Below are 27,895 nucleotides of genomic sequence, written 5' to 3' on the forward strand. Positions count from 1 at the left end.
GGGAGGAAGGGAGGAAGGGAGGAAGGGAGGAAGGGAGGAAGGGAGGAAGGGAGGAAGGGAGGAAGGGAGAAGGGAGGAAGGGAGGAAGGGAGGGACATTCTGGTGGGAGTGGAGGACAGACCAGGGAAAGAGATGAGAAGCAAGAGGACTGCTGGGGGGATATTCCGGAAGCTAGTTCCATCCATATTCTGCATTTCCCAGGCCTCGTGCCTTTGCTCGAGCTGTCCACCTGCCTAAAACATCCCTTCCACCCCCACATCTAAAACCTCCCTACTCTTCAAGACCGGGGTCAAATGTTGTCTCATCCAAGTTCTCCCTCATCTCTGGGCAGGTAATTTCTCTGCCCTCAGAACTCCTCCAAAGAGTGTACCTGTGCTCGAGCTCTTTATACACCTGGCCCTGCTTTACAGTTTCCTAAATATTCATTTATTCAACATGTACTAAGCGCTCACTAAGCACAGAGTGCCCAGCATCCTTTCTCTCCAACTGCACACTCCCAGAGGCCTGCCCAGGCCACTCCTTACCAGTGCTGGGATCGACCACAGCACAGCTGCCGCCACACAGCCAGCATTCGACAAATGCTAAGCATCTGGACAGCATTACACCTCTGTTCAAACCCTCCCATGGCTCCCAATGCCGGTGTAACCCAGTCCCAACTTCTCAGCTGGCACTCAGGTCCTCCACGACCCAGCCCAACCCACCTCCACAGCCCCACTTCCCACTCCTCTCCCACACGCGCCCTGGGCTCCAGGCAAAGGAGACACCCTCGTGCTCCGCTCCTGTGCAGTGCCCTGCAGCTGGAGCTCTCCCTCACCACTCGCCTCTGCTCGTCCGGTCCCACCCACCGTCCTTCCTGGCTCACCTCAGATGTCAGATTCTCAATAAGGCCTTTCAAACGGACAGGAGACCCCGACTTCTCCCCAGCCACAACACTGTGTTTTACCACCCTGACGGCGGCACTGCATTCCACTCCGAGTCCCAGCTACGTAAGTCTCTCTTTTATGAGACTGTAAACTCTTTGAGGGCAGGGATCACAGCTGACTGAGGCGTGCGTGGCCAATAGCACCTAGCAAAGTGCCTCATGTAGAAACATTCAATAAACGGTGGTTATCTGAGAAATGAGTGAATGGATGAATTCCTTTCCCCACTTGTGCCTCCCCAAACCCCAGAAATCCCATCTGGACAGGACTGGGACAAAATGGTACTCTTTCCAAATAAGTCTCCCACAAGGAGGAAGGCTTAAGAAGGGAGGAGGGGGACTTCCCTGGCAGTCCAGTGGTTGAGACTATGCGCTCCCAATGCAGGTGGCCTGGGTTCGATCCCTGGGTCAGGGAACTAGATCCTGCATGCTGCAACTAAAGATCCCGCATGCCGCAACTAAGACCCGGCGCAGCCAAATAGATAAATAAATAAATATTTTTTTAAAAAAAAGAAAGGAAGGAGGGACCTGCCAGGCTGAGGCATCTGCCTGCAGGGGCTTCAGGCTCTTACCTCATACTCGAAGTCACCCCCCAGTGCCCCGATGTCCAGGTGCAGGTTCTTAAGAAGCTCACTTGAGCTTCGGACACTCTGAAAATGGAAATGATGGCAAGGAAACTGGTCAGCCCACGGGGCCGAGAAGCTCCTCACTGGTTATACTTTCTGGGTCAGACCCAGCAGGTATACAGACTGAGCGAGGAATGAAGCTGTGGGCTGGAAAATCATTTTCACTTATTTTCAAAGTAGCACAGAGGTTAGCCCAAAGGTAAAGACAGCTCAGCTCAACTATCCACCAGCAGATGAACGGCTAGACAAAATATGGTATATTCATACAATGGAATATTATCCAGCCACATGTGCTACAACATGGATGAACCTTGAAAACATTATGCGACATGAAAGAAGCCAGACATAAAAGGACAAAGACAGTATGATTCCACTTATATGAAATGTCTAGAATAGGCAAATTCACAGAGACAGAGAGTAGATCAGGGACTGGGGAGAGGGGAGGATCCAGAGCTTTGTTTAAAGGGTACAGAGTTTCTCTGGGATTATGAACAAGTTCTGGAGATGGATAGTGGTGATGACTATACAACACTGTGAAGGTAGTTAAGGTCACTGAGCTGTACGCTTAAAAGTGGTTAAAATGGTAGACATATTTGACCACAATTTTTTTAAAAAAAAATTTTTTTTCATAGCACAGAGGGTTTCCAGGCCAAGAAAAGGATTCATTCTTACCTGGTTGTCACTCTCCACCTCATCCTCCTCATTGGTCTCCTCTCCTAAAGCCAAGAGGCTGAGAGCATTCTTGTCCTCATGGATGGAGCCCAGGAGGCCCTTTGTATACGCAGAAGTCTTGAGACCCTGTGAAGGCTCCAAAATAGAGAAGGAAAACCAAGGCACTTACGGGGAAGACCCTCAGATTGCCTTCTCCTCTCTCTTTCTGTTTAGATGGCTCCCAGAGCAAGCCCACCACCTCCAGGAAGCTGACCCCAGCAGCTCCAGCTCACTGATCCCTCCCTGTCCAACTCCTGCTGCCCTGGCTGCAGGGACTGGGAAATCACCACTGCAGTCCCTATGCCCTGGGTCCATCCTCCACCACCCAGAGCCCCTGTTCAGCATCCTCCAGGTGTGACTCACCTTCCCCACTAGATTATGAGCATTAAGGACTCAGCCCATGCCCTCTATTTCTCATCCATGGGTCACGGTTCCTAGCATGGAACATGGAGGCCCCACGGTAACTACACTGAACACAAGAAGAAGCATTTACCATTGAGAGTTCTCCATGCTGACCAGACTCCACCAAGCTCCCCAGGCTCACGCTTTGAGATCCACGAAGAGCAGAGGGCGGGGCATCCACCAGGCCCCTTAACGGGGCCAGACCCCCGAGAGGAATGTGGACGGGGGCTAACGGGGAGCCCAGTGCCTGGGCAACAGAAAACATCCTGTTACAAACCCAAGAAACCACAGGGCTCTGACAGTGTGGAGATGGATATAAAAATAAAACATCTAAATCCTGCCCGCTCAAATTTAAACCGCCTCCGTTCGGAGGCTGCTAATGAAACACAACATCCAGAAATTACCATTGTGCCAGCCGTGCGAGAATCACGGGCTGGCTTCCTGATTCTCGTAACTCTGGGCCTGTCTCTCAGCAAATGGTTCTTTCACATCTGGCAGATGCTGCAGAGGACTCTGCTCTCCCTCCGAAGCCACAGAGGAAGTTGGGGGGTTGGGGGGAGAAGAGACAAAAGCCTCATCTACCAGCATGAGAAGTCTCAATAGATACAGTTGAAAACGGATGAATCAAGAAAAAGCGGTCTAAGCATATTATTTACAAATATGGAAGCAAACACTGGAAGAGAGCCGTTGCCTCTGGGGAGGGGTACCCACACCCGAGAACTGCTATATTTCGTTCTATGCCTTTTGGCTCGACTTGACATTGTTTAATAACATGGGCATGTATTACTTCAATTAAAATAAATATTAACTATGAAAAATACACATGAGCAACAAAAGAACTCTCTTTCCGCTCTCCACTGATGAGGAAAGGGGCTGGAAGGAGCCTCGCCAGAGGACTGTGCAGGCCCCTCCTTTGCCCTGTTCTTGGGATGGCCAAATGAAGGCTTTGTACCAGTGAGGACTGGGGAGAGAAACCAACTGGGTGGCAGAATTTGTGAGACGTTGGGTCGCTCACGGACTCTTGGATTCTCAGTTTGCTCATCCGCAAGACAGAGATGATGTGTGTCTTGCTACTTAAGAAGGTTTGTTGAGAAATTCAAATGAGATACTGACAGCAAGGAGCATGTGTGCATGGCCCAGGGCTACTCCAGCGCTGTGGAATTGCTATCATTACAGGGAATCACATCACAAGAGTCTGGGCTTAGAAGCCGAGGCAGGATAGCATTCTGGGGACAGTTTACAAAGAGCTCTTTAAATATCCTCAAACTTAAATTGTATATAAAACAACACAAAAATTCCATTCCTCTCTAATCCCATGGGGACTGAAGAGAGAAAGGGGAACCTGAGGAGGTCAGGCAGAGTTCAGGTGGCCCATCTTCTCACCCGCAGCTGGGCCTGGGGCCAGACCATCGGGGGGGCTCTGAACACAACCCATTTCTGCATGGGAAGGGCATCAGATGCTTATCTGAAAGGTGACACGAGACCCCCTCCCAAACCTTTGTAGGTTCCCAGTCACCTGGCCTGTTGCAGGGTATCTTCATTAGGCAGAAAAGGAGCTGATAATAAAAAAGTTGGCCAACTTTGCCTGAGCCCTGGGCACCGGGGTAAGCACCTGTCTCATTTCACTGTCAAAACCATCTGAGGCCACAGTCCCCACAAGAGCAAACGGAGACTGGTGAGGTCAAGACCCCTGCCCCAAATCATAGGGCCTGCAATGCGGGCAGACGTGGGACCGGAACGCAGGGCAATCTCTAAGCCAGTATTGTACACTGCCTCCTGGCTATGGCAGAAAAAGAGCCCAGGAAATCTGCTCTGAGGTGAACTGTTAGCAAACCCAGCCTGCTCCCCGCAGCCAGCCCAGTGGATCAGCGAGTAAAATTCTTCCCATACTATATTTATGGAAAATTACAGACTCCTAACATGGCTAATTTGCTAACGTGCTGGGGGCCTGAGGGAGGGAGACAGACCCGCTGAGGGCTTTGTTCTCCCAGGCCTTTACCAAATCAGCGGTTAGCAGGGAAATTATACATCCCTGGCTCCTAGCTGATCACGCACTATGGGCTGTGCGTGGCGTTGTCCTTCAGAGAGGATAAACTTGCTGCCATTGGGCTAATTAAAACTTCCAGGATAATCTGCAGCTTATCTGATATTTACAGTGCCACAGCAGTTATCAGAGCTAACGGAGAACCAGGGCACGTCAGCAATTAGGAACCGAGGGAACAACTGGGTAAAGCCACAGCTGGGCAACAGCCAAAGAATAGCCGGGGAAATGCAGACCGACCCCCGGGGTGGTCTGGGATCCAATTTGACTTCTGAATGAAGCTAGTGGTGACTCTTTAAAGGGAAAAAGAGTCGGAATGACAGGGCAAGCCCAACCCTTTGGTAGATCCCAATAGGGGAGGAAGTGAAGGCTCATGTGGTCAGCACAAGCCTGACACAGATTATTCACATGGTTCTGGAAACCCTGGGAAGCAAGGAGCAGAAGCAGCTCACTGAACGGCAGAGAGAGCCTGGGCTTCAGCCTCTCATGACAGTGTTAACTCTCTAGTTCTGTGTGATTCCCAGAAGGGACTAAGTTCAGAGGCTGGGGGTAGGGTGTCTACTTGGGAGGACCTCTCCATAACCAGCTGATGGGGAAGGCTTCCCAAATCCTGGGACAGTACCTATATCTTGCATGAGTGCCAGGATAAGTGCCACCTTGCTCACCCTCAAAACTGAGCATCGTCAGAGCATGTGAACCACCCACGAAGTACAGTTAGGTCAAGAGAAGGGAAGTCTAGATACCCTCAGCCCCTATCTTGCAGGTGATGGGGCAGAAGAAACAGGAACCGCATGTCATCCCACAAGATGGCCATCCTGGGTGGTTAAGGGATCAATAGTTACCAAGGGAGGACAGATAACAGGAAAGCAGACCTGCTAGCTGTGTTAGGGTGTCAGCTCAACCTGCTCCCTCCCTGTCAAGTTCACTGAGCCTGAAGGCCGTGCTCTCTAAGAAGCCTACCTGGTTGAGAAGCTGCATCTTGCCTGGCTCTGTAGCAAGCCCTCTGCTGGAACTCAGCTTGACCAGCCCCTGCCTGAGGGGGCTGCTGCTTGGCCGGAAACGAGCTTGCTGAGAGGCCTCCTGCCCAGCCGGGGCGCCGGCCACCTTCTGAGGATGCTCCCGCGTCTCTGGCCCCCAAGACAGAAACCTGGAGCCCATGGCTCTGATGGCCTCGTGCTCGCCCTCACTAGACATCCTGGAAGACTCGGCTGCCAGGCGGCAGACCACGCTGGCAAGGTCTCTGCACGGCCTGTCCTGCGTGCTCTCGGGCGGCCCCGGGCCCTCCAGCCGCCTGGAGAGCTTGAACATCTGCAGGATGTGCTGGTAGAACCTCTGGTCCTCAGAGTAGTCTTCACTCTCTGACTGCTCCTCGGCAGAGCTCTGCATGTGGGACAACTGGGGCGCCAGGAAGGGGCTGGGGTGCTGCTCCCTGGGTCCGGGGCCTGACTGACCCACACCCCGCTCAGATCCCCGTGAGCTCTGCAGGTCCCACGGGAAGTTGGTCACCTCCCCCAGGACCTCAGAGCCCAGGTGAGAGGCCAGGCTGCTGCTGCTGCTCTCCAAGTCAGGCCCAAACCTGCCCAGCCTCCTGTCCTCTGCAGGGGGCTCCAGAGAGCCTGGGGGTGGTGTCTTCTCACTGGCAGGAGACCCTCGAGGGGCCTGCGAGGCGACTGCAGGGGCGCTCTGGGCTGGTTCTGAGACCAGGGTATCAGGGGGTATTAGCAAGAGCCCCTGAGGTGGACCTATGGCTGAGGCCCCTGGAGCCTCAGGGTCTTCGGGCTCTATTTTCTTGCTGTCCCAAGGGGCGTCCTTGTGGACAAGCTTGGAGACCTGTCCCATCCACAATCCCGGGGGCTCTCTCCTCCTCCTGCCCCTGCCCATGCTGCCCTCTTCCCCAGAAACGCCCTGCCAGCTCTGGTCTTCAGCTGGGCTGCTGACTAACAAGAACGGCTTGCTCTTCCTGGCAGGCAGCATGGGGTCAGAAGAACAAAGGGACAGGGAGGGATCCTCCTCAGGGGATGGTGAGGGAATGGGGCTCTGGCCCTTGTCCCCCCCAGGGCCAGTGGAGCTCCGCTTGGCCATGTTATGGCTGTGCTGCTCCCCTTTCAGCTGCAGGCCCTTGAGGGCTTCCAAAAACTTCAAGTGGACCAAGGCCTGGCTCCTGCTCTCTAACGCATCCTGCCCGTTCCGGAAGGGCCTGCTGTGGTCAGGGCCCAAAGCGCCAGGTTTCTGCTGTCTGTTCCTCATTTCCAGCTCTTCTATTTCAGGGTCTGAAAACCCCAAGTAGATTTTCTCTGTCGCCTGCTGGGGCTTCTCCAGACCCTGCTGATCACCTAATTCTGTCCTGCAGTGGGCTGGGGCCCTGCCTAAGATTTTCTCCACGTCGGCAAAGATCTGGTGGGTTCGGGAAGCTTGGCCCTTGAAGAGTGGCTGTAGCTTGCTGGGCAGGGAGCCCGTGAGAGACCTAGGGATGTCAGCCAGCATACGTAGGCTCTTCCCTTTCTTAAAGGAGCCCTCACTTCTAGCCTGCATCTCTTGGTCTAGGTCCAGATCAGCCAGCCCAGATGCTGAGAGAGGGGATGGGCCACGGAGAAAGGAGGAAGAAGGCAGAAGTCCCTGCTCAGGCTGTGTTTCCTAGATGGGTATATAAACAGGCAGAGAAAACTAAGACAAAGCGCTTCTGATTTCTACTTGCTACCTTAGCCCTTGGCAAACCCTTAGCAGAAACCCACCCTCCATTTAAAGAAAAACACAAACCCATGAGGGAAGAAAAGCTAAAAACTCCCTGAGCTTTGTTGTTTTCTGGGCCCTAGTTTCCTTATCTATAAAGAGGAGGTTTGATGAGATCAATGGCTTACAAACCTTGCGCCATGGAACCCACATATTGGTTCCGCCTGGTACCTTGGGGGCTGCTATGGTGGGCATGTGACGGGGAACAGGCATCACCAAGACCCACACCCCCAGGTTCAACCAGAGCAGCTCCACTTCTTCTTTATCCACTGGCCCTCTATGGGAGAACTGATGTGAAGACAGGGTTCCATTGCTAACAAACGTCTGAAAATCACCAACTAGATTACCCCAAAGGTACCATCAAGCTCTCAATTCTGTGATTGGTTAATTCCATAAAATCCACCATCCTTATCAAGGACTATCAGAAAGAGTCTAAGAAGGGAGGAAAGAGGGGAAACATAAGCAGTGAACCGAGCCTTGGGAACTTGGACTAGGTCTTCTACCAAAGGCAAGAGTTGGTACTGCTCAAGAGAGGTCCACACAGTCAGGGAATCTTGGGGTAGACAAAACCATAAAAGATCAACCACATCCTGCATTCACCCTAAACTCCACCCAGCTCTCCTGCAGAGAGCCCAAACCACCTGAGCCCGGTCGCCCACCTGGTCAGGCCTGCCCCTGGACAAACTGGTTTGCACCTGTCCTGAGCCCTAAGATCCAGACTGGCAGCCCCGGGCAGTCCACTTGCCCTCAGCTCCTGAAGCCACAGGAGGAATCCTTTTTAACAGGGAGCTCCTGGAACTCAGTCACACACCCAGAGCTCAGTCTATTACCCAACCCTCCACCCCAGAACCCTCACTTCATTCCCTCTCTCACCTTCAGTCATGCCAGAGCCTGCCCAGATGCTGATTATCATGTAAAATAGTCCGGGGTTAGTGAAAAGCCCATTATACATCTTTTACCTTTCAAACACATGCCATTAGAAAATTCAGCCTCTTTGGAAATTACCTGTTCTCTTTTCTCCACCTGGAAGAATGGACTTGCTGTCTTATTTCTCAGAACCATGATTAGTAATATTGGGGTGGGGGGGAGTAACTGTAGAGCTTGGAAATGATTAAAAGAGCTAAATTCATCAGCAACTATCCAATGTCAGAACTGACACCTTGCAAAGGAAGGAAGATGGAGGAAATCTTCACTGAGAAGTAAGCACCAGGCACCAGTGGGAAATAAACACTATAAATAAGAGAGCAAATCAACTCGACCATTAAGAGGGTTAAAAAGGTATTCCCAGTGTTCCCCACTTGGCTAAACTGGGTTCCCAAGTCCCTCCCTCTCCTCAATGTGGCCCACCTGCCTCACACCTGGAGGGACAAATAGAATGATAATGGGAAAGATAACTTTCAACTCTGAGTAAAAAAGCTACTTGGGACCAAGGTGATGACACTGCAATCAAATGTCAGTTATCCACCATGAACCGAGGACACTGGCAGCAAAGGCCATCCACAGGGCCAGATAAAGCCTCAAGCTTCTCTTTCTGGATCTTGAAGGCACTGATGTTCTGACAACTGAATTATGGCTCATCAGACATCTAGGAATTTGCACCACCGAGACACATGATGAACCCACACGAGGAAAGCCTGGCTCGGAAAGGAGAGGAGAGGCACTCGCTCCTCTGGGTTCTCTGGCCTCCACCAAGTGCTCCCTGTGCCCCAACTCTCCAGAGGGGCAGACGGCGTTACTGCAAAACCCCATCCTCAGCAGGGCACTCCCTCACTAATCCTATTATGTCATATGTGCCTCCCAAGGGGGAAAAAGAAATTGCTTAGAGATAGTAACCACTTCTAGAAGCCTAAAAGGAAAATTTGCCAGAAGACAGGCATAATTCAGATGAGGCACTATCAAAAAGTTACTATATTATTGTTGTCACTCTTAACCTCCCAGCTGTAAACAGCTAGAGGTTCCCGATATCCCTCAGGTTTCAGGCCTGGCCTCTCTGAGAGCTGGCATCCACTGACTCACCAGGGGACTTTTGGAGGTCTCTTTGTCCTTCTTGTCTTTCTTTTCCTTTTTCTTTTTCTTTTCTTTCTTCTTAATGGCCCCAGGAGTCGACAGCTTCCCCCGCTCTTGGATCACCAAGTTCCGGTAGTGCTCATCACAGGGATGGTCCCACATGGACTGCCCATTGGCAAAGTTGAAATAGTAAATATCACCTGTGATGTCCTGGCTGGGGATGAGCAGAGGTCACAAGTTAGTCCCTGCTCAGGTCCAAAGCTACACAGGAAAAAAAAAGAAGAAGAAAAATGGCAAGGAGGCAGAGAAGAAGGAAGAACTGTGGGGAGAAGGGGAGAGAGAGAAAAGAAGAGAGGAAAGGATTAACACAAAATTGAAGGGTAGGGACTTTCCTTATGGTCCAGTGGTTAAGAATCCGCCTTCCAATGCAGGAGACGTTGGTTCGATCCCTGGTCAGGGAGCTAAGATCCCACATGCCTCGGGGCAACAAGCCCGCGTGCCGCAACTAGAGAGAAGCCCGTGCACTGCAACGAAGAGCCCGCACCACAACAAAGACCCAGTGCAGCCAAAATTAAAAAAATAAAAATTGACGGGTACCATTTGGCTAAGAATAAAGAGTTTCCTTAGATAGAAACAAAGGATTGGGATACCCAAGGACTTCTCTAGATGGAGACGTTTAATTGTTAAGGTTCCTGAGAATTCATGGTAGACTAGAGTAGGAATAAACTTTGTTTTAGATGGATAAATACAAACACTATGGTATCATGGAGATAAATTCTGGGATAGAACTTGCTTAATATTTTCATAAATGATCTGAAGAAAAAATATGCGTTGTGATAGCTCTGATTTTGCAAAAGATTCTAAACTCATAAGAGGTGATAATCCAAGCTAGTGGGGTCAATCAACAATAAAAGAAAATAATGTAGAAGGCAGGTCTCAACATGAACAAATAAGCCATTCATCCCACCCACCATTATCAGTAATCCATATATTGCAATATAAAAGATGCAATACCCAGGAATAAATCCAAAGTGTGCAAAATCTTCATAAAGCTTTATTGAAAATTCAGGGGAAGAAAAAAGAAAAAACAATTGGAGAGACACCCAGTGCTCCTGAATAGAAAGATTCAAGTCTGTAAACATTCCATTAATCCTCAAATTAATGTATAAATCCAATACAATCCCAATCAGGCTCCTTATGAAATCTGACAAGCTCAATCTTAATTCAAATGAAAGAGAAAATATGCAGTAAAACAGGAAAAATATCAGAGGTAAAAGATAAAAAGACATACAAATGACCAAGAAGCACATGAGAAGATGCTCAACAACACTGAAGATTAGGGAAGTGAAAATTAAAACTACAATGAAATGTCACTTCACACCCATTAGCATGGCTATTATCAAAACAGCAGAAAATATGGGCATTCCCTGGCGGTCCAGCAGTTAGGACTCTCACTGCTAAGGGCCCAGGTTCGTTCGCTGGTTGGGGAACTAAAATCTCACATGCTGCAGGGCGTGGCCAAAAAAAAAAAAGCAGAAAATAACAAGCGCTGGCAAGGATGTAGAGAAACTGGAACCCTGGTGCACTACTGGTGGGAATGGAAAATGGTGTAGCCACAGTGAACACAGCATGACAGTTCCTCAAAAAATTAAAAATAGAATTACCATTTGAACCAGAAATTCCACCTCTGGAGGCATACCCAAAAGGATTGAAAGCAGGGATTCGAACAGACATTTGTACACCAATGGTCACAGCACCACTATTCACATAGCCAGACGGAAAGAGAAATTCTCAGGTGCCAGAAACAAAAAGAAAACATGAAACCTGAATAATAAGTGCATGAACTGACAGGTCAAAAGTGGTATCTGACCTGGATATAGGCCTGTGGAACTTGGGTTTTAATGCCAGTTTAGAACAAAATGTGGCCTTAGGCCTTTGTGAATTTAGGAACTGGAAATGAGACCCTAGGTGTATCTGGGGCCCTTTGGGCTGTTCCCTCCATGAATAAAAGGACCTAGGTCATGGAAGCAGCAAGGAAACATGTCAGGTTCTAGGTGGGGAAAATAAAATTTAATGAAAAACTGAAACCCCAAGACACATGTAGATATATAGTCCAAAATGTGGTAAGGGAACCCCAAGTCAGGAAATTAATGGAAAAATTTAGTCCTAAACCACTGAAAACTCCTTGGCAGAAACCATTGTAAAGCCACTCAACAACCTAGGAATGAGACACTCACAGAAAATAACCTCTGCAGAAGATGAATTCACAAAATGCACAATAACTAATTACGGAGGAAACGTGAGGATACTTTTTGCCATGAGGGAAAATCAGTAACACAATGAAAAGAAGAACTGAGAGAGTAGAACAATCAAAATAAGACTAAAAATAACAATATTTAAAATTATTGTAGGGATAAAGGAGTAGAATCCATAATGAAAGAACAGAACTCTAAAAAAACCTAGACATATTGAAAAGAACATAAGAGAGCTTGAAGGAACTGGTAGTCATTAGATTCAAAATGAAAAACAACCAGATCTGATGCAGAAGAAGAAACAAATAGTGAATTGGGAAATAAATATGCTAAAAGAAATTATAAAGTGATTTTTCAAATATGAAACAGAAGTTAAGAGACATGGAGGATCAAATAATAAGGTCCAATATATTTCCAGTAAGAGGTGTAGAAAAGGAAGTGATAATGGTTGAGAATTTTCCAAAATTGAAGAGATATATGAGTCCTCAGAGTAAGGAAGCACTCCAATTCCTATACACAGTAAATAACAATGAATCCACACCTAGACACACTGTTGTGAAATTACAGAACACCAGAGATTAAAAACAAAATAATAAAAACAACCAGAGGGGGGAAAAGTTGGTTACCTACAAAGGAACAACTAATGAAACCAAAAAACATGTCTTACGAGCAAACCCAGCGGTCAGAAGATAATGGTATACAGTATTGTCAAACGGCTGTTGACAAATCTGTACTCAACTAAACCACTATTCAAGTGTGAGACCAGGGACTTCCCTGGTAGCACAGTGGTAAAGAATCCGCCTGCCAATGCAGGCGACACGGGTTGGAGCCCTGGTCCGAAAGATCCCACATGCCTCGGAGCAACTAATCCCGTGCATCACAACTACTGAGCCTGCGCTCTAGAGCCCGCGTGCCACAACTACTGAAGCCTGTGCGCCTAGAGCCCGTGCTCCGCAACAAGAGAAGCCACCGCAATGAGAAGAGCGTGCACCGCAACGAAGACCCAAGGCAGACAAAAATAAATAAATTTAAAATTTAAAAAAAAGTGTGAGACCAGGGATTTCCCTGAACTCAGAGCTTTCACTGCTGGGGCCCAGGTTCAATTCCTGGTGGGGAAACTAAGATCCCACAAGCCACACAGTGCAGCCAAAAAAAAAAATACAAAAACAAAGAGTGAGACCAGACAACAATTACTCAGGACACAGGAAGATAAACACATTTAGCATGCTTGATATAAAGGACATTTAAGAACCCTGTATCCAAAAACAGAAACAGACTCACAGACTCAGAAAACAAATTTATGGTTACCAAAGGGGAAAGGGATGAGGTAAGGAAAAATCAGGAGTTTGGGATTAGCAGATACAAACTACTATATATGAAAAACAAGGTCCTACTGTATAGCACAGGGAACTATATTCAACATCCTGTAATAAACTATAATGGAAAAGATTATGAAAAAGAATATATTTTTTTAACATCTTTATTGGAGTATAATTGCTTTACAATGCTGTGTTAGTTTCTGCTGTATAACAAAGTGAATCAGCTGTATGTATACATATATCCCCATATCCCCTCCCTCTTGCGTCTCCCTCCCACCCTCCCTATCCCACCCCTCTAGGTGGTCACAAAGCACCAGGCTGATCTCCCTGCGCTATGCAGCTGCTTCCCACTAGCTATCTATTTTACATTTGGTAGTGTACATATGTCAATGCTACTCTCTCACTTCGTCTCAGCTTACCCTTCCCCCTCCCCATGCCCTCAAGTCCATTCTCTAAGTCTGTGTCTTTATTCCTGTCCTGCCCTAGGTTCATCATATATTCTTATATGTGTGTGTGTGTGTGTGTGTGTGTATGTGTGTGTGTGTGTGTGTGTGTGTATATAAAACTGAATCACTCTGCTGCACACCAGAAACTAACAAAAAATTGTAAATCAACTATACTTTAATAAAAAAAAGAACCTTGGGGACTTCCCCGGTGGCGCAGTGGATAAGACTCCGCGGTCCCAATGCAGGAGGCCTGGGTTCGATCCCTGGTCAGGGAACTAGATCCCACATGCATGCCACAACTAAGAGTTCGCATGCCACAACTAAGGAGCCCGCCTGCTGCAACTAAGCAGCCCACGGGCTGCAACTAAGACCCGATGCACCAAATTAATTAATTAATTTAAAAAAAAAAGAACGCTGTATCCAAAAATGAGGGACTACATTCTTATCAAGCACACATAGAACATTTACATACACAGGATCACTTACTGAACAAAAAGAACTCTCAACGTGTAACAAAGAACAGATATAATGAACAAATAAAATTGGAAATCAGTAATTTTAAAAATACCCAACTCTATCCATCTCATCGCATTCAAGCTATCATTTTGGAGCAAAGGTACTTAACAAAATTTTTAAAACATCAAATCCAATAATATATAATCATTACCAAGCAGAGTTTACCCCAGGAATGTAAGGCGGGTCTAACATTTGAAAACCAATCAATATAATTGACCATATTAACAGACCAATATAGAAAAATCATATGATTCTATCAATAGATACAGAAAAATTATTTGATAAAATCCAACATCCATTTTGGATTTAAACTCTCAGCAAGCTAGGAATACAAGGGAACTTCCTCATCCTGACAAATGGCATTTAGAAAACCCTACAGCTAACATCACCTAACATCATACTTAATGGTGAAAGACTGAATGCTTCCCCTTAAGGTCAGGAACAAGGCCAAAATGTCCATTGTCACCACTTCTGTTCAATTGTACTGGAGGTTCCAGTCAGCGCAGTAAGGCAAGAAATAGAAATATAAGGTATCCAGGTTAGAAAGGACATGTCCCAGAAGACATACCATCTATGTAGAAAATCCTATAGAATCTACAAAAAAGCTACTAGAACTGACATAAGTAAGTTTAGCAAGGTTGCAGGCTACAAGGTCAGTATACAAAAACCAATTTTATTTTTATATGAAGGCAATCAACAATTGGAAATTGACATTTCAAAAAAAACCATAATGGAAAAGAATATGAAAAGAATGTATATGTATTTATAATATGAAAAGAATGTATATGTATTTATAACTGAATCACACTGCTGTACAGCAGAAATTAACACAACATTGTAAGTCAACTATACTTCAATAACATAAAAATAAATAAATAAAAGATAGCATTTACAGAAGCATCAAAAGAAGAGAGGTAAATGTGACAAAATATGAGCAAGATGTGTACACTAAAAACTATAAAAGATGGGCTTCCCTGGTGGCACAGTGGTTGAGTCCGCCTGCCGATGCAGGGGACACAGGTTCGTGCCCCGGTCCGGGAAGATCCCACATGCCTCGGAGCGGCTGGGCCCGTGTGCCATGACCACTGAGCCTGTGTGTCCGGAGCCTGTGCTCCGCAACGGGAGAGGCCACAACAGTGAGGGGCCCGCATACCGCAACGGGAGGAGGAATTCCTAAAGAATCAGTCTGTGAAGCCTAGTGGGATCTGATTGCAGGACTTCAACAAGACTGGGGGAAACAGAGACTCCACTCGTGGATGGCACACACAAAGTAGTGTGCACATCGGGACCCAGGGGAAGGAACAGTGACCCCAGGGGAGACTGAACCAGACCTACCTGCTAGTGTTGGAGGGTCTCCTGCAGACGCGGGGGGTGGGGTGGGGTGGGGGGGGCACGGGGCACTGTGGCTCATCATGGGGACAAGGACACTGGCAGCAGAAGTTCTGGGAAGTACTCCTTGGCGTGAGCCCTCCCAGAGTCTGTCATTAGCCCCACCAAAGAGCCCAGGTAGGCTCCAGGGTTGGGTTGCCTCAGGCAAAACAACCAACAGGGAGGGAACCCAGCCCCACCCATCGACAGTAAAGTGGATTAAAGTTTTACTGAGCTCTGCCCACCAGAGCAACAGTCAGCTCTACCCACCAGCAGTCCCTCCCATCAAGCCTCTTAGATAGCCTCATCCACCAGAGGGCAGAGAGCAGAAGCAAGAATAACTACATTCCTGCAGCCTGTGGAACAAAAACCACATTCACAGAAAGACAGACAAGATGAAAAGGCAGAGGTCTATGTACCAGATGAAGAAACAAGATAAAACCCCAGAAAAACAACTAAATGAAGTGGAGATAGGCAACCTTCCAGAAAAAGAATTCAGAATAATGATAGTGAACATGATCCAGGAACTCGGAAAAACAATGGAGGCAAAGATCGAGAAGATGCAAGAAATGTTTAACAAAGACCTAGAAGAACTAAAGAACAAACAGAGATGAACAATACAATAACTAAAATAAACTAGAAGGAATCAATAGCAGAATAACTGAGGCAGAAGGACGGATAAGTCACCTAGAAGACAGAATGGTGGAATTCACTGCTGCAGAACAGAATAAAGAAAAAAGAATGAAAAGAAATGAAGACAGCCTAAGAGACCTCTGGGACAACATTAAATGCAACAACATTCACATTACAGGGGTCCCAGAAGGAGAAGAGAGAGAGAAAGGACCACAGGAAATATTTGAAGAGATTATAGTCGAAAACTTCCTTAACATGGGAAAGGAAATAGCTACCCAAGTCCAGGAAGTGCAACAAGTCCCATACAGGATAAACCCAAGGAGAAACACGCCAAGACACATAGTAATTAAATTGGCAAAAATTAAAGACAAAGAAAAATTATTGAAAGCAGCAAGGGAAAAACGACAAATAACATACAAGGGAACTCCCATGAGGTTACCAGCTGATTTCTCAGCAGAAACTCCACAAGCCAGAAGGGAGTGGCATGATATACTTAAAGTGATGAAAGGGAAGAAACTACAACCAAGATTACTCTACCCAGGAGGGATCTCATTCAGATTCAATGGAGAAATCAAAAGCTTTACAGATAAGCAAAGGCTAAGAGAATTCAGCACCACCAACCAGCTCTACAACAAATGCTAAAGAAACTTCTCTAAGTGGGAAACACAAGAGAAGAAAAGGATCTACAAAAACAAACCCAAAACGATTAAGAAAATGGTGATGGAACATACATATCGATAATTACCTTAAACGTGAATGGATTAAATGCTCCAACCAAAAGACACAGGCTTGCTGAATGGATGCAAAAACAAGATCCATATATATGCTGTCTACAAGAGACCCACTTCAGACCTAGGGACACATACAGACTGAAAGTGAGGGGATGGAAAAAGATATTCCATGCAAATGGAAATCAAAAGAAAGCTGGAGTAGCTATACTCATATCAGATAAAATAGACTTTAAAATAAAGAATGTTACAAGAGACAAGGAAGGACACTACATAATGACAAAGAGATCAATCCAAGAAGAAGATATAACAATTATAAATATATATGCACCCAACATAGGAGCACCTCAATACCTAAGGCAACTGCTAAAAGCTATAAAAGAGGAAATCGACAGTAACACAATAACAGTGGGGGACTTTAATACCTCACTTACACCAATGGACAGATCATCCAAAATGAAAATAAAAAAGGAAACAGAAGCTTTAAATGACACAATAGACCAGATAGATTTAATTGATATTTATAGGACATTCCATCCAAAAACAGCAGATTACACTTTCTTCTCAAGTGCGCACGGAACATTCTCCAGGATAGATCACATATTGGGTCACAAATCAGGCCACAGTAAATTTAACAAAATTGAAATCACATCAAGCATCTTTTCTGATCACAATGTTATGAGATTAGAAATGAATTACAGGGAAAAAAACGTAAAAAACACAAACACATGGAGGCTAAACAATACGTTACTAAATAACCAAGAGATCACTGAAGAAATCAAAAAGGAAATCAAAAAATACCTAGAGACAAATGACAATGAAAACACGACGATCCAAAACCTATGGGATGCAGCAAAAGCAGTTCTAAGAGGGAAGTTTAGAGCTATACAAGCCTACCTCAAGAAAAAGAAAAATCTCAAGTAAACAATCTAACTTTACATCTAAAGGAACTAGAGAAAGAAGAACAAACAAAACCCAAAGTTAGCAGAAGGAAAGAAATCATCAACATCAGAGCAGAAATAAATGAAATAGAAACAAAGAAAACAATAGCAAAGATCAATAAAACTAAAAGCTGCTTCTTTGGGAAGATAAACAAAATTGACAAACCATTAGCCAGACTGATCAAGAAAAAGAGGGAGAGGACTCAAATCAATAAAAGGAGAAGTAATAACTGACACTGCAGAAATACAAAAGATCATGAGAGATTACTACAAGCAACTCTATGCCAATAAAATGGAAAACCTGGAAGAAATGGACAAATTCTTAGAAAGGTAAAACCTTCCAAGACTGAACCAGGAAGAAATAGAAATTATGAACAGACCAATCACAATTAATGAAATTGAAACAGTGACTGAAAATCTTCCAACAAACAAAAGTCCAGGACCAGATGGCTTCACAGGTTAATTCTATCAAACATTCAGAGAAGAGCTAACATCCATCCTTCTCAAACTCTTCCAAAAAATTGCAGAGGAAGGAACACTCCCAAACTCATTCTATGAGGCCACCATCACCCTGATACCAAAATCAGACAAAGCTACTACAGAAAAAGAAAGTTACAGACCAATATCACTGATGAATATAGATGCAAAAATCCTCAACAAAATATTAGCAAACAGAATCCAACAACACATTAAAAGGATCATACACCATGATCAAGTGGGATTTATCCCAGGGGTGCAAGGATTCTTCAATATACGCAAATCAATCAATGTGATACGCCATATTAACAAATTGAAGAAGAAAAACCATATGATCATCTCAATAGATGCAGAAAAAGCTTTTGACAAAATTCAACACCCATTTATGATAAAAAAAAAACTCTCCAGAAAGTGGGCATAGAGGGAACCTACCTCAACATAATAAAGGCCATATACGACAAACCCACAGCAAACATTCTCAATGGTGAAAAACTGAAAGCATTTCCTCTAAGATGAAGAACAAGACAAGGATATCCACTCTCACCACTATTATTCAACATAGTTTTGGAAGTCCTAGCCACTGCAATCAGAGAAGAAAAAGAAATAAAAGGAATACAGACTGGAAAAGAAGTACAACTGTCAGTGTTTGCAGATGACATGATACTATACATAGAGAATCCTAAAAGTGCCACCAGAAAACTCCAGAGCTAATCAATGAATTTGGTAAAGTTGCAAGATACAAAATTAAGGCACAGAAACCTCTTGCATTCCTATACACTAATGAAAAATCTGAAAAATAAATTATGGAAACACTCCCATTTACCATTGCAACAAAAAGAATAAAATACCTAGGAATAAACCTACCTAGGGAAACAAAAGACCTGTATGCAGAAAACTATAAGACACTGATGAAAGAAATTAAAGATGATACCAACAGATGGAAAGATATACCATGTTCTTGGATTGGAAGAATCAATATTGTGAAAATGACTCTACTACCCAAAGCAATCTACAGATTCAATGCAATCCCTATCAAATTACCAATGGCATTTTTTAAGGAGCTAGAACAAATCATCTCAAAATTTGTATGGAGACACAAAAGACCCCGAATAGCCAAAGCAGTCTTGAGGGAAAAAACGGAGCTGGAGGAATCAGACTCCCTGACTTCAGACTATACTACAAAGCTACAGTAATCAAGACAATGTGGTACTGGTACAAAAACAGAAACACAGATCAATGGAACAGGATAGAAAGCCCAGAGATAAACCCATGCACCTATGGTCAACTAATCTCTGACAAAGGAGGCAAAGATGTACAATGGAGAAAAGACAGTCTCTTCAATAAGTGGTGCTGAGAAAACTAGACAGCTACATGTAAAAGAATGAAATTAGAACACTCCCTAACACCATACACAAAAATAAACTCAAAATGGATTCGAGACCTAAATGTACGACCAGACACTATAAAACTCTTAGAGGAAAACATAGGAAAAACACTCTGACATAAATCACAGCAAGATCTTTTTTGATCCACTTCCTAGAGTAATGGAAATAAAAACAAAAATAAACAAATGGGATCTAATGAAACTCTAAAGCTTTTGCACAGAAAAGGAAACCATAAACAAGATGAAAAGGCAACCCTCAGAATGGGAGAAAATATTCGCAAACAAATCAACGGACAAAGGATTAATCTCCAAAATATATAAACAGCTCATGCAGCTCAATATTAAAGAAACAAACAACCCAATCCAAAAATGGGCAGAAGACCTAAATAGACATTTCTCCAAAGGAGACATACAGATGGCCAAGAAGCACATGAAAAGCTGCTCAACATCACTAATTATTAGAGAAATGCAAATCAAAACTACAATGAGGTATCACCTCACACCAGTTAGAATGGGTATCAGCAGAAAAATCTACAAACAACAAGTGCTGGAGAGGGTGTGGAGAAAAGGGAACCCTCCTGCACTGCTGGTGGGAATGTAAATTGATACAGCCACTATGGAGAACAGTATGGAGGTTCCTTAAAAAACTAAAAATAGAATTACCATATGACCCAGCAATCCCACTACTGGGCATATACACAGAGAAAACCATAATTCAAAAAGACACATGCACCCCAATGTTCATTGCAGCACTGTTTACAATAGCCAGGTCACGGAAGCAACCTAAATGCCCATTGACAGACGAATGGTAAAGAAGTTGTGGTACATATATACAATGCAATATTACTCAGCCATAAAAAGGAACGGAATTGGGTCATTTGTAGAGATGTGGGTGGATCTAGAGACTGTCATACAGAGTGAAGTAAGTCAGAAAGAGAAAAACAAATATCGTATATTAACGCATGTATGTGGAACCTAGAAAAATGGTACAGATGAACCAGTTTGCAGGGCAGAAGTTGAGACACAGATGTAGAGAACAAACATATGGACACCAAGGGGGGAAAACCAGTGTACACTGATGTGTATAAAACTGATGACTAATAAGAACCAGCAGTATAAAAAAAAAAACAAAAAAACAACTAAAACTAAACTTTCTTTGGGTTATCTGTATGGAAATACGTTAATATAAATGTTTCAGACATTACATGAAATTTCTAAAAATCTTATATGTTCTGGTATAATGTTATAAGTCATAATTCTAGTTATTACTTTAAAATGTATATCTCAGAAGTAACTAAATGTCCTTGTCAATTGAATTGCTATGAACTTTCATCAAATCTTTAACCGTGGTCATTTTTAAGTCTTTTGTCATTTACAGACAGTTCTGGGTGGACTCTGATGCTTTCGCAAAAATGTTCCTATAAAAGTGTTTCATCTTCAAGGAATTCAAGGAAAAGACTGACAAGTACAGGTTTTTGGTAACTGACTATACTGCTGAACTGAATGAAGAAGCATTTTCAGAACTCTAATGGAAAACTGATGAATTCATAAAAGCGCTAACAAAAGATCAAGATGAAAAATAAAATTAATTACATGGGACTGAGTGAACTGATGAGGATGATTATAATTTTTGTGACTTTCTGTTTGAATAAAAAAAAAATCCCACAAGGACTCAGAGGCCAAAAAATATACAAATCAATTTTCACTGCAAAGTAAAGGAGCTGTTACAGTGGAGGATTCCTGGACTGAATGTCAATATTATGACATAGTATGAGTGTGTTTCATGTTTGGTAATTGCAATCATTGTTGCTTTTGTTGTGGTCATTCATTTACAATGGTTGGTGTCAGTTTATTTATCTCTTGTAAAAATAAAATACAGTGTGTGTGTGTGAGTTGTGGGGGAAAAAAGAACGAAACACAGAATATCTTCACAACTTTGGAATAGGCGAACATTTCTTAAACAGGACACAAAGCATTAATCATATGTGAAAAGTCGATAAACTGGACATCATTAAAACTTAAATTATGTTATTCAAAAAATACCAATTAAAAGTATAAAAACAAAAAAAAAGAAGTAGGGAAAAAAAAGGAAAGCGTATTTTAAAAACTTGGCCTATGAAAAACCTTAAAATCTCTTACGCAGATATTAGTAAAAAGTTTAAGCCATCTGAGAAATTCACCTTAACTAATACCATTCACCAGAAACACAATTTGTATCCAACTGTTCTTTATAAACTAGTGAGTTTTGCATTATCATTCCTGTCTCATGGCTAAAATTTAAAAGCAAGCTGTAAGATCTCTGTTTGTATCTGCCTGTATTTTTATATATGTCTATGTATGTATGTAATAAATTTGTGATTTTTTTCTACCTGCAAAAAAAAAAAGACAGTACAGTATTGGTGTAAAGGTAGACAAACATATTAATGGAAGAGAAGAGAGGATCCAGACTTCGAAGGAATTCCCCAACTAACAGCAATTACTCATGGGACTGGGAGTAAGGATGAAAGAAGACACATATACATAACTTTCAATGACTTACTTTAAAAAGTGAGAAATAGTTCATGCTCTCCTTACTGGATGAGGCAGTGTTAACTACCCCCAGCAGGTACCTGAGGGCCGCTGGCATGACCCTGGCACACAGCTGGGCCACAGCCGATGACAGTTCCTTCCTTCCATCACCCTTTTTCCTTTTTACATCACTGCAGCCATTTATTTATTATGTGCACATTAAGGTATTATTCTGATTACATTTCTCATGTGGTTTTTAATTAGAAAATGTATCCAAAAGCAGAACAGCACAGATATATACAGATTTAAAAACATAAAGAAAAAAGAATAAAGGGATTAATGATAAGGCAAATGTGGCTACCAGGGTGGATGCTGGAAACCAAACAGAAACCACTATCCTACAAACTTTTCCTATAAACACAACCTTGAGTCCTCAGCACCTGGAATACTGGGTGCAGTACTGATGGCTTTAGTAGAAGAAAGATGTCATAACCTGGAGAAGGTCCAAGGAAAGGCGGCTAAAAAGATCCAGAGAACAGGGAGCCCGTCATGCAAGGAGAAGCTGGAAGGATTAGGATCCTGTGGCGGGGATAAGTAAAGCTACGACTGCAGTCTTTTTGAAGTATGGCCAACGCATTAAGTGGTTCAGGGAAGAACAGGATAATTATACCTTGTACACAAAATTGCACAATCCCAGCAGAAAAGACGACCCCCCACCCCAAGATATCTGGGGGCTAGTTTGGGAGAAACAGGAAATCCCACGCTACGGTAGGAAGTAAACTCGGGGCACCGACCGTAAGAAGGCCACCTGGAGAGAGCTCCGTGCAGGTGGTGAGGACAGAGCAGCGCCCCCAGAAGTGGGAGTCCTGGCGTGGGGAGGGTCGGGGGGAAGGCGGTGGCCGCCCCGCCTCGGCCAGTCTGTTTCCTCACCATCAACCTCTGATCCCCTGAGATAAGCTGAGCGAGTGTCTGCTCTCACAGTTCAAAGACTGCCAACTGAAACTGGAAATAGGAACCCATTCATGCACAAGTCACTCAAATTCAGGGCTGGGCTGTCAAAGGAGACGGAAACCACTGCCAGTCTGTGTAGCCTCACTCAAACCTCTCCAGCACCAGCATCCACTCTGGACACACTGAGGAGGTCCCAGTATTGTCACTCTCCATCTCAGTCCGCAAAGGAAAATAATGACACCTCCTCCGTGTGTCCAAAACGGATGCTGACGCAGGGCGGCAGCTTAGATCCTGGGACCCTGGGTATCCCTGCTGAACCCCTCCAGGGACCATTAAGGCGGCCTGGGCTCAGGCCCAAAGCATCAGGCGGCCCAGCAGAGGGATGGCCCATTGCAGGACAGGCTTCGAAAGGTGGCCGGTTAAAGCTGATCTCCGGTGTCAGGCCCCCTCCGCCTCAAAGGCCAAGCCAGAAGGCGGCACCCGTGCTGACTCACCATGGTTTCCACTCCCCAGGCAGTGGGGCCACAATGCCCTCCCGTGCCAGCCACATCAGCTCTGGTTCTTCTATGGGATCAATACCAATCTCTTTGGCAAATTCAAGAATTTCTGCAAGGAGGGGTAGGAGGGTGGGAAGGTAAGAGAGGTGGGGGTGGGAGGAGGGTAGATACAAAGAAGGAAGAATCAGTCAGTCTTGGGAGATAATAAGAGAGCTATATATTGGTTTCTGCCCCCGTTCCTGTTAATGTTTGGTCTTTGGTCCCAGTTCCTGACACAGAGTTCCTAAAGCCCTTGGAATTTCCTGAGTGACAAGAGAGTCTTCTGTCTCAATGAGGCGACTCTGGGTGGGCTCCTGGACGGGGCCTGGCCACCAGAAAGACCAAGCCATGATTAGAAGCTTGGAACTTTCAGCCTCTCCCCTCATTCTCTGGAGAGGGGCTGGAAAATGAGTTAATAAGCGATCATACGTACATGACGAAGCCTCCATAAAAATCCCTAAACTCTGCGGTTCAGAGAGCTTCTGGCACTTCCACGTGCAAGGAGGGTGGCACATCCCAGCTCCACTGGGACAGAAGCTCCTGCACTTGGGACCCTCTTGGACCTTGCCCTATGTATCTCTTCATCTGGCTGTTCACCTCTACCCTCTACGATATCCTTTATGGGTCATCTCAGTGGAGGACTCTGGAAGATGACATACCTGGGGACTAGGAAAGGCAAAAAGGACCAGCCGAAATTTGGTTAGCCAAGGACTAACGTGTTCATTAATTTCACACGTATTGTTTGAGTGCCTCCTATGTGCCAGTCACCATGTGTCATGACTAAGGGAGAAACGCCCTCTGTCCTTATGGAGCTTACATGCTGGTAGAAGAAACAGCCGGTAATGACATCAACAGATAAATATGCAAGGGATTAAGGCTTCTGATAAATGTAATGAAGGAAGTGAGTGAGGTATGAGACAGAGTTTGTCAAGGTAGAGGGGCAGTCTTTTACAAAGGGTGGTCAGAAAACCTCTCAGAATGGGACACTTAACTAAATCCTGGAGGAAACAAAGGAGCCAGCTATGCAGAGCACTGAGGAAAGAGGACTCAGGTAGAAGAGCAGGTTCAAAGGGCCTGTGACATGTGGCAGCCTGGCCTGTCTGGGGGCCGTCAGAAAGACCATGTGCCTAGCAGAGGGAGGGAGAGAGAGGCACTGGGTGAGCCTGGCTGGGTGGCAGGGCCGGGTCATGCACAGCCCTGCACATCCCACTGAGGGTGTTATGCTGAGCATAATGGAAGATTATACGGAAGATTATGAAAAGCAGAGCCCTGATATGATCTGCTTTACACTGTAAGATCACTCTGGTGCTAAGTGGAGCACAGACTGGAGAAGGGCAAGAGTAGAAGCAGGAGGCTGACTAGGAAGCTGCTGCAAGTCCAGGAAGAGAAAATGGGGGCTCGAGCTTAGGACGTCTACGCACGACTGAGCAGAAGAGAGTTTTTTATAAATAGCCTTAGAAAAAGTTAGACCCCGTTTATAATAGCAAACCAAAATGAATAAAATCCTTAAGAAATAGACTGAGCAAGAAATGTGCAAAACCAAAATGAAGAAAACTTTTAAGTCACCCCTGAAGAACAGAAAAAAGACACAAACGGAAAGGAATAGATGTTCTTTGATAGGAACCTCCAGGTTGACCTGGATGCATAACTTAACTGCATAGAGATGTCAATCCTCCCCAGGCTCATTCATAAATTTAACACAATTTTCTCTAAAATACCAACAGTTCCCCAATACACAGCCCTCCCCAGAAAAAGACAGGGTGTTTCTAAAGTTCATGGGGAGATAAAGCAGATAAGACAACCAAGAAAACTTTGAAAAAAGAAGAGGAATGAGGGTATTTCAGCCTTACTAGATACTAGAATTTATTACTGAGCCTCAGTAGTTAAGAGCACAGTTCTGGCGTTTGAACAGACAGCCCCATGGAACAGAAGAAAAAGTAAACCCCAAAACACACAGGCGGCACTCAACCAGTGGGTGAAAGATGAGCTATGCCACGAACAGCGTGGGGGCAAACCTGAGGACAACATGAGAGCAGGGAAGCTTTTCTAACTATGATACAAAATTCAGGGGCCATATGAGAACAGACTGATAAATTTAACACAGAGATTAAAAATTTCTACACGGCAAACAAACAAAAATCCTATGTTATAACAAATCCTATCCTATCCTAATGTGGGATCCACGGACTCCTACAGACGCAAGAGTTCTTCCCCAAAACTGGCTCGCAAACCACCTGAACTATAAGCAAAATGTGTGTCCAGGTCCGCAACTCATGAGAAATTCAAAGAAATCTTCACTGCCCCAAAATAGCATGTGCTTCAAAGTGTAGGCCCTGGAGCTAGAATACCTAGGTGTGGATCCCAGCTGCCCCGATTAGTAAACTGTGTGACTACAGGGAAGTTACTGAACCTTCCTGTGCCTTGGTTTCCTCATCTGTAAAATGGGGATAATAATAGTATCTAGCTCACAGAGTTGCTGTGAGGGTTGAAAAGGAAACACATGAAAAGTTCTTAGTAGAGAGACTGGCACACAGTAGCACTCAATAAATTTTGTTATTATTATTAATAATGTTATTATTGTTTTTTTTTTTTAAAACACACAGCTTTAGTTTGTTCTTAAGAAATTGGGTTTCCCCTGGCCTCAGGATATACTGTATTTCATGGTATCCTCTACTATATTTTCATTTAAAGTTAATCATTGATCTGACCCAAGGTCACCAAACTTTTTCTGTAAAGGGCCAGACAGTAAATATTTTAGTTTTTGTGGGTTGTATGGTCTCTGTCACAGCTACTCAATACGACTGCTCCTATAGCATGAAAGAAGCCATAAACAAGACATAAATAAGCATGGCTGTTATCTAATAAAACTTTAGCTACAAAAGCAAGCAACAGGCCAAGTCAGGCCCGTGGGCTACAGTTTGCCAACCCCTGATCTAACCCAAATACACTGAGCAACCCTGTGCATGTACCATACTTTGCATTCGAAGAACAAAAATAAACCATAAAAACTGCCCTCCAAGAAGTATTACAATACACCCAGGCCGCTCACCTTGCTCACTGGGGATGTAGGTCTCATCACAATCTTCCTCCAGAACCAGCTGGTCCCCTATGCGGATGGGTCTTCCGGCCATGACTGGTTTGGGCTCGAACACCTAGATCCCAGAGGCCCACCCACCCAAAGAGAAAATCAGTGCCCCAGCTTAGAAGGGGAAAAGGTGGAGCTGGGTCATGGAGCACCCGGGCCAGACCAGCCCCTGCAGGCCAACTGAGCCAGGGAGAGCGGAGGGTGGGACCAGTGGCTCAGAACTCAGGCCTTATAGCCTCTGCACCCTGGAAAGTTCTTAGACACATCTCCCCCCAAAGCCCTGCTGAATACTCTAGTGGACCATAAACGATCTGGAAACCCAAATTCTCAAGGGTTTGACTTCATACTCTACCCACCCCCCCTCAAATAGGAGTAAGAACTAACAGTCTAGGACCCCTGCTAGAAAACCCTAGTGAGACACCAAAATAACTAACAGCACACACACACACATATACCAATGTACCCCAGGTGCAGTCACGCTGTCCCAACACATAGCCCTGTTTGCATGTCCCTGTTTACCTTGAACAATGCCCTCAGGGAGCTTACAGTCTAGCAAGGCAGCGTACACAGCTTCAACAGTAGAAGGCAGAAGGGAAAAACACATCTTGCTCTGGGAGTACTAACACAGAAGTAACATACTCCCACTGCGGGGATGAAGGAAGGCTTTGTCAAGGAGCTGGGTACCGACGGCTGACAAGAATTCTGACAGCGGAGAGAGGAATCCCAGGCAGAGGGAACGGCATGTCAGGCAAGGTGGTCTGGGGAGCCGATGCCAGCGCGCATGGCAGGGGCCGGGGTGGAAGCCAGGCCTGGGTCTGGTCATGGTGATCTCAGTGGATGATGCTGAAGGGCCTCAACTCTGCCCTGCAGCAGAGAGGAGCCACTGCGGGCTTTGGTGGAAGAAAGTGACACAGAGTGGCCTTTTTTTAGGATGAGAACTTTGGCAGGAGTGGCCTGGCCGGATTGGAAAAATGAGAGACTGGCATCAGGAAAACCACTGAGGAGGCTACAGTCCCCGGGAAAGATGATGAGGGCTTAAACTAGGGCAGAAGCAGTGGGAATGGAGAAGAAGGGACAGACACAAGGGATGCTGTGATGTTAGGTTTAATAGGACCAGGAATGGGGGGAGGCGGGGGCGGAAGACTGGAAAGGAATCCAACCTGAATCCAAGATTCCTAGCTCCAGGGATGGGGCAGTGCCACCTTCTTCAACTGACAAGCTGGCACGGTTCTAGAATTGCTCCTTCCTTTGCATCCCTACTCCTACAACGACCTCAGGACCCCAGGTCACAGCACCCCTCCCCTACAGCAGCTCC

The 27,895-nt window shown here is 45.1% G+C and overlaps 1 protein-coding gene across 17 annotated transcripts in view; it reads right to left on the reverse strand.

Moving 5' to 3' along the window:
• CEP164 (centrosomal protein 164) overlaps positions 1 to 27,895 on the reverse strand; it is a 71,021-nt gene that overhangs the window by 37,266 nt on the left and 5,860 nt on the right. For 9 of the 17 annotated variants that reach the window (XR_003791407.1, XM_029207630.1, XM_029207636.1 and 6 more), the window contains 6 exons: positions 26,545 to 26,647; positions 23,454 to 23,565; positions 9,446 to 9,650; positions 2,750 to 2,905; positions 2,218 to 2,355; positions 1,492 to 1,569 (listed from right to left, as the gene is read on the reverse strand). Coding sequence is in view for 15 of the 17 variants with exons in the window: in XM_029207630.1 (XP_029063463.1) it covers positions 1,492 to 1,569; positions 2,218 to 2,355; positions 2,750 to 2,905; positions 9,446 to 9,650; positions 23,454 to 23,565; positions 26,545 to 26,626 (771 nt within the window). In the remaining 2 variants the exon portion in view is untranslated. The remainder of the gene's footprint in view (positions 1 to 1,491; positions 1,570 to 2,217; positions 2,356 to 2,749; positions 2,906 to 9,445; positions 9,651 to 23,453; positions 23,566 to 26,544; positions 26,648 to 27,895) is intronic. The other 8 variants (XR_003791408.1, XM_029207634.1, XM_029207632.1 and 5 more) reach the window with 5 other exon arrangements.

Source organism: Monodon monoceros, unplaced genomic scaffold, assembly GCF_005190385.1.
Source record: "Monodon monoceros isolate NGI ecotype Baffin Bay Population unplaced genomic scaffold, NGI_Narwhal_1 Super_Scaffold_7, whole genome shotgun sequence".
Taxonomy (NCBI): domain Eukaryota; kingdom Metazoa; phylum Chordata; class Mammalia; order Artiodactyla; family Monodontidae; genus Monodon; species Monodon monoceros.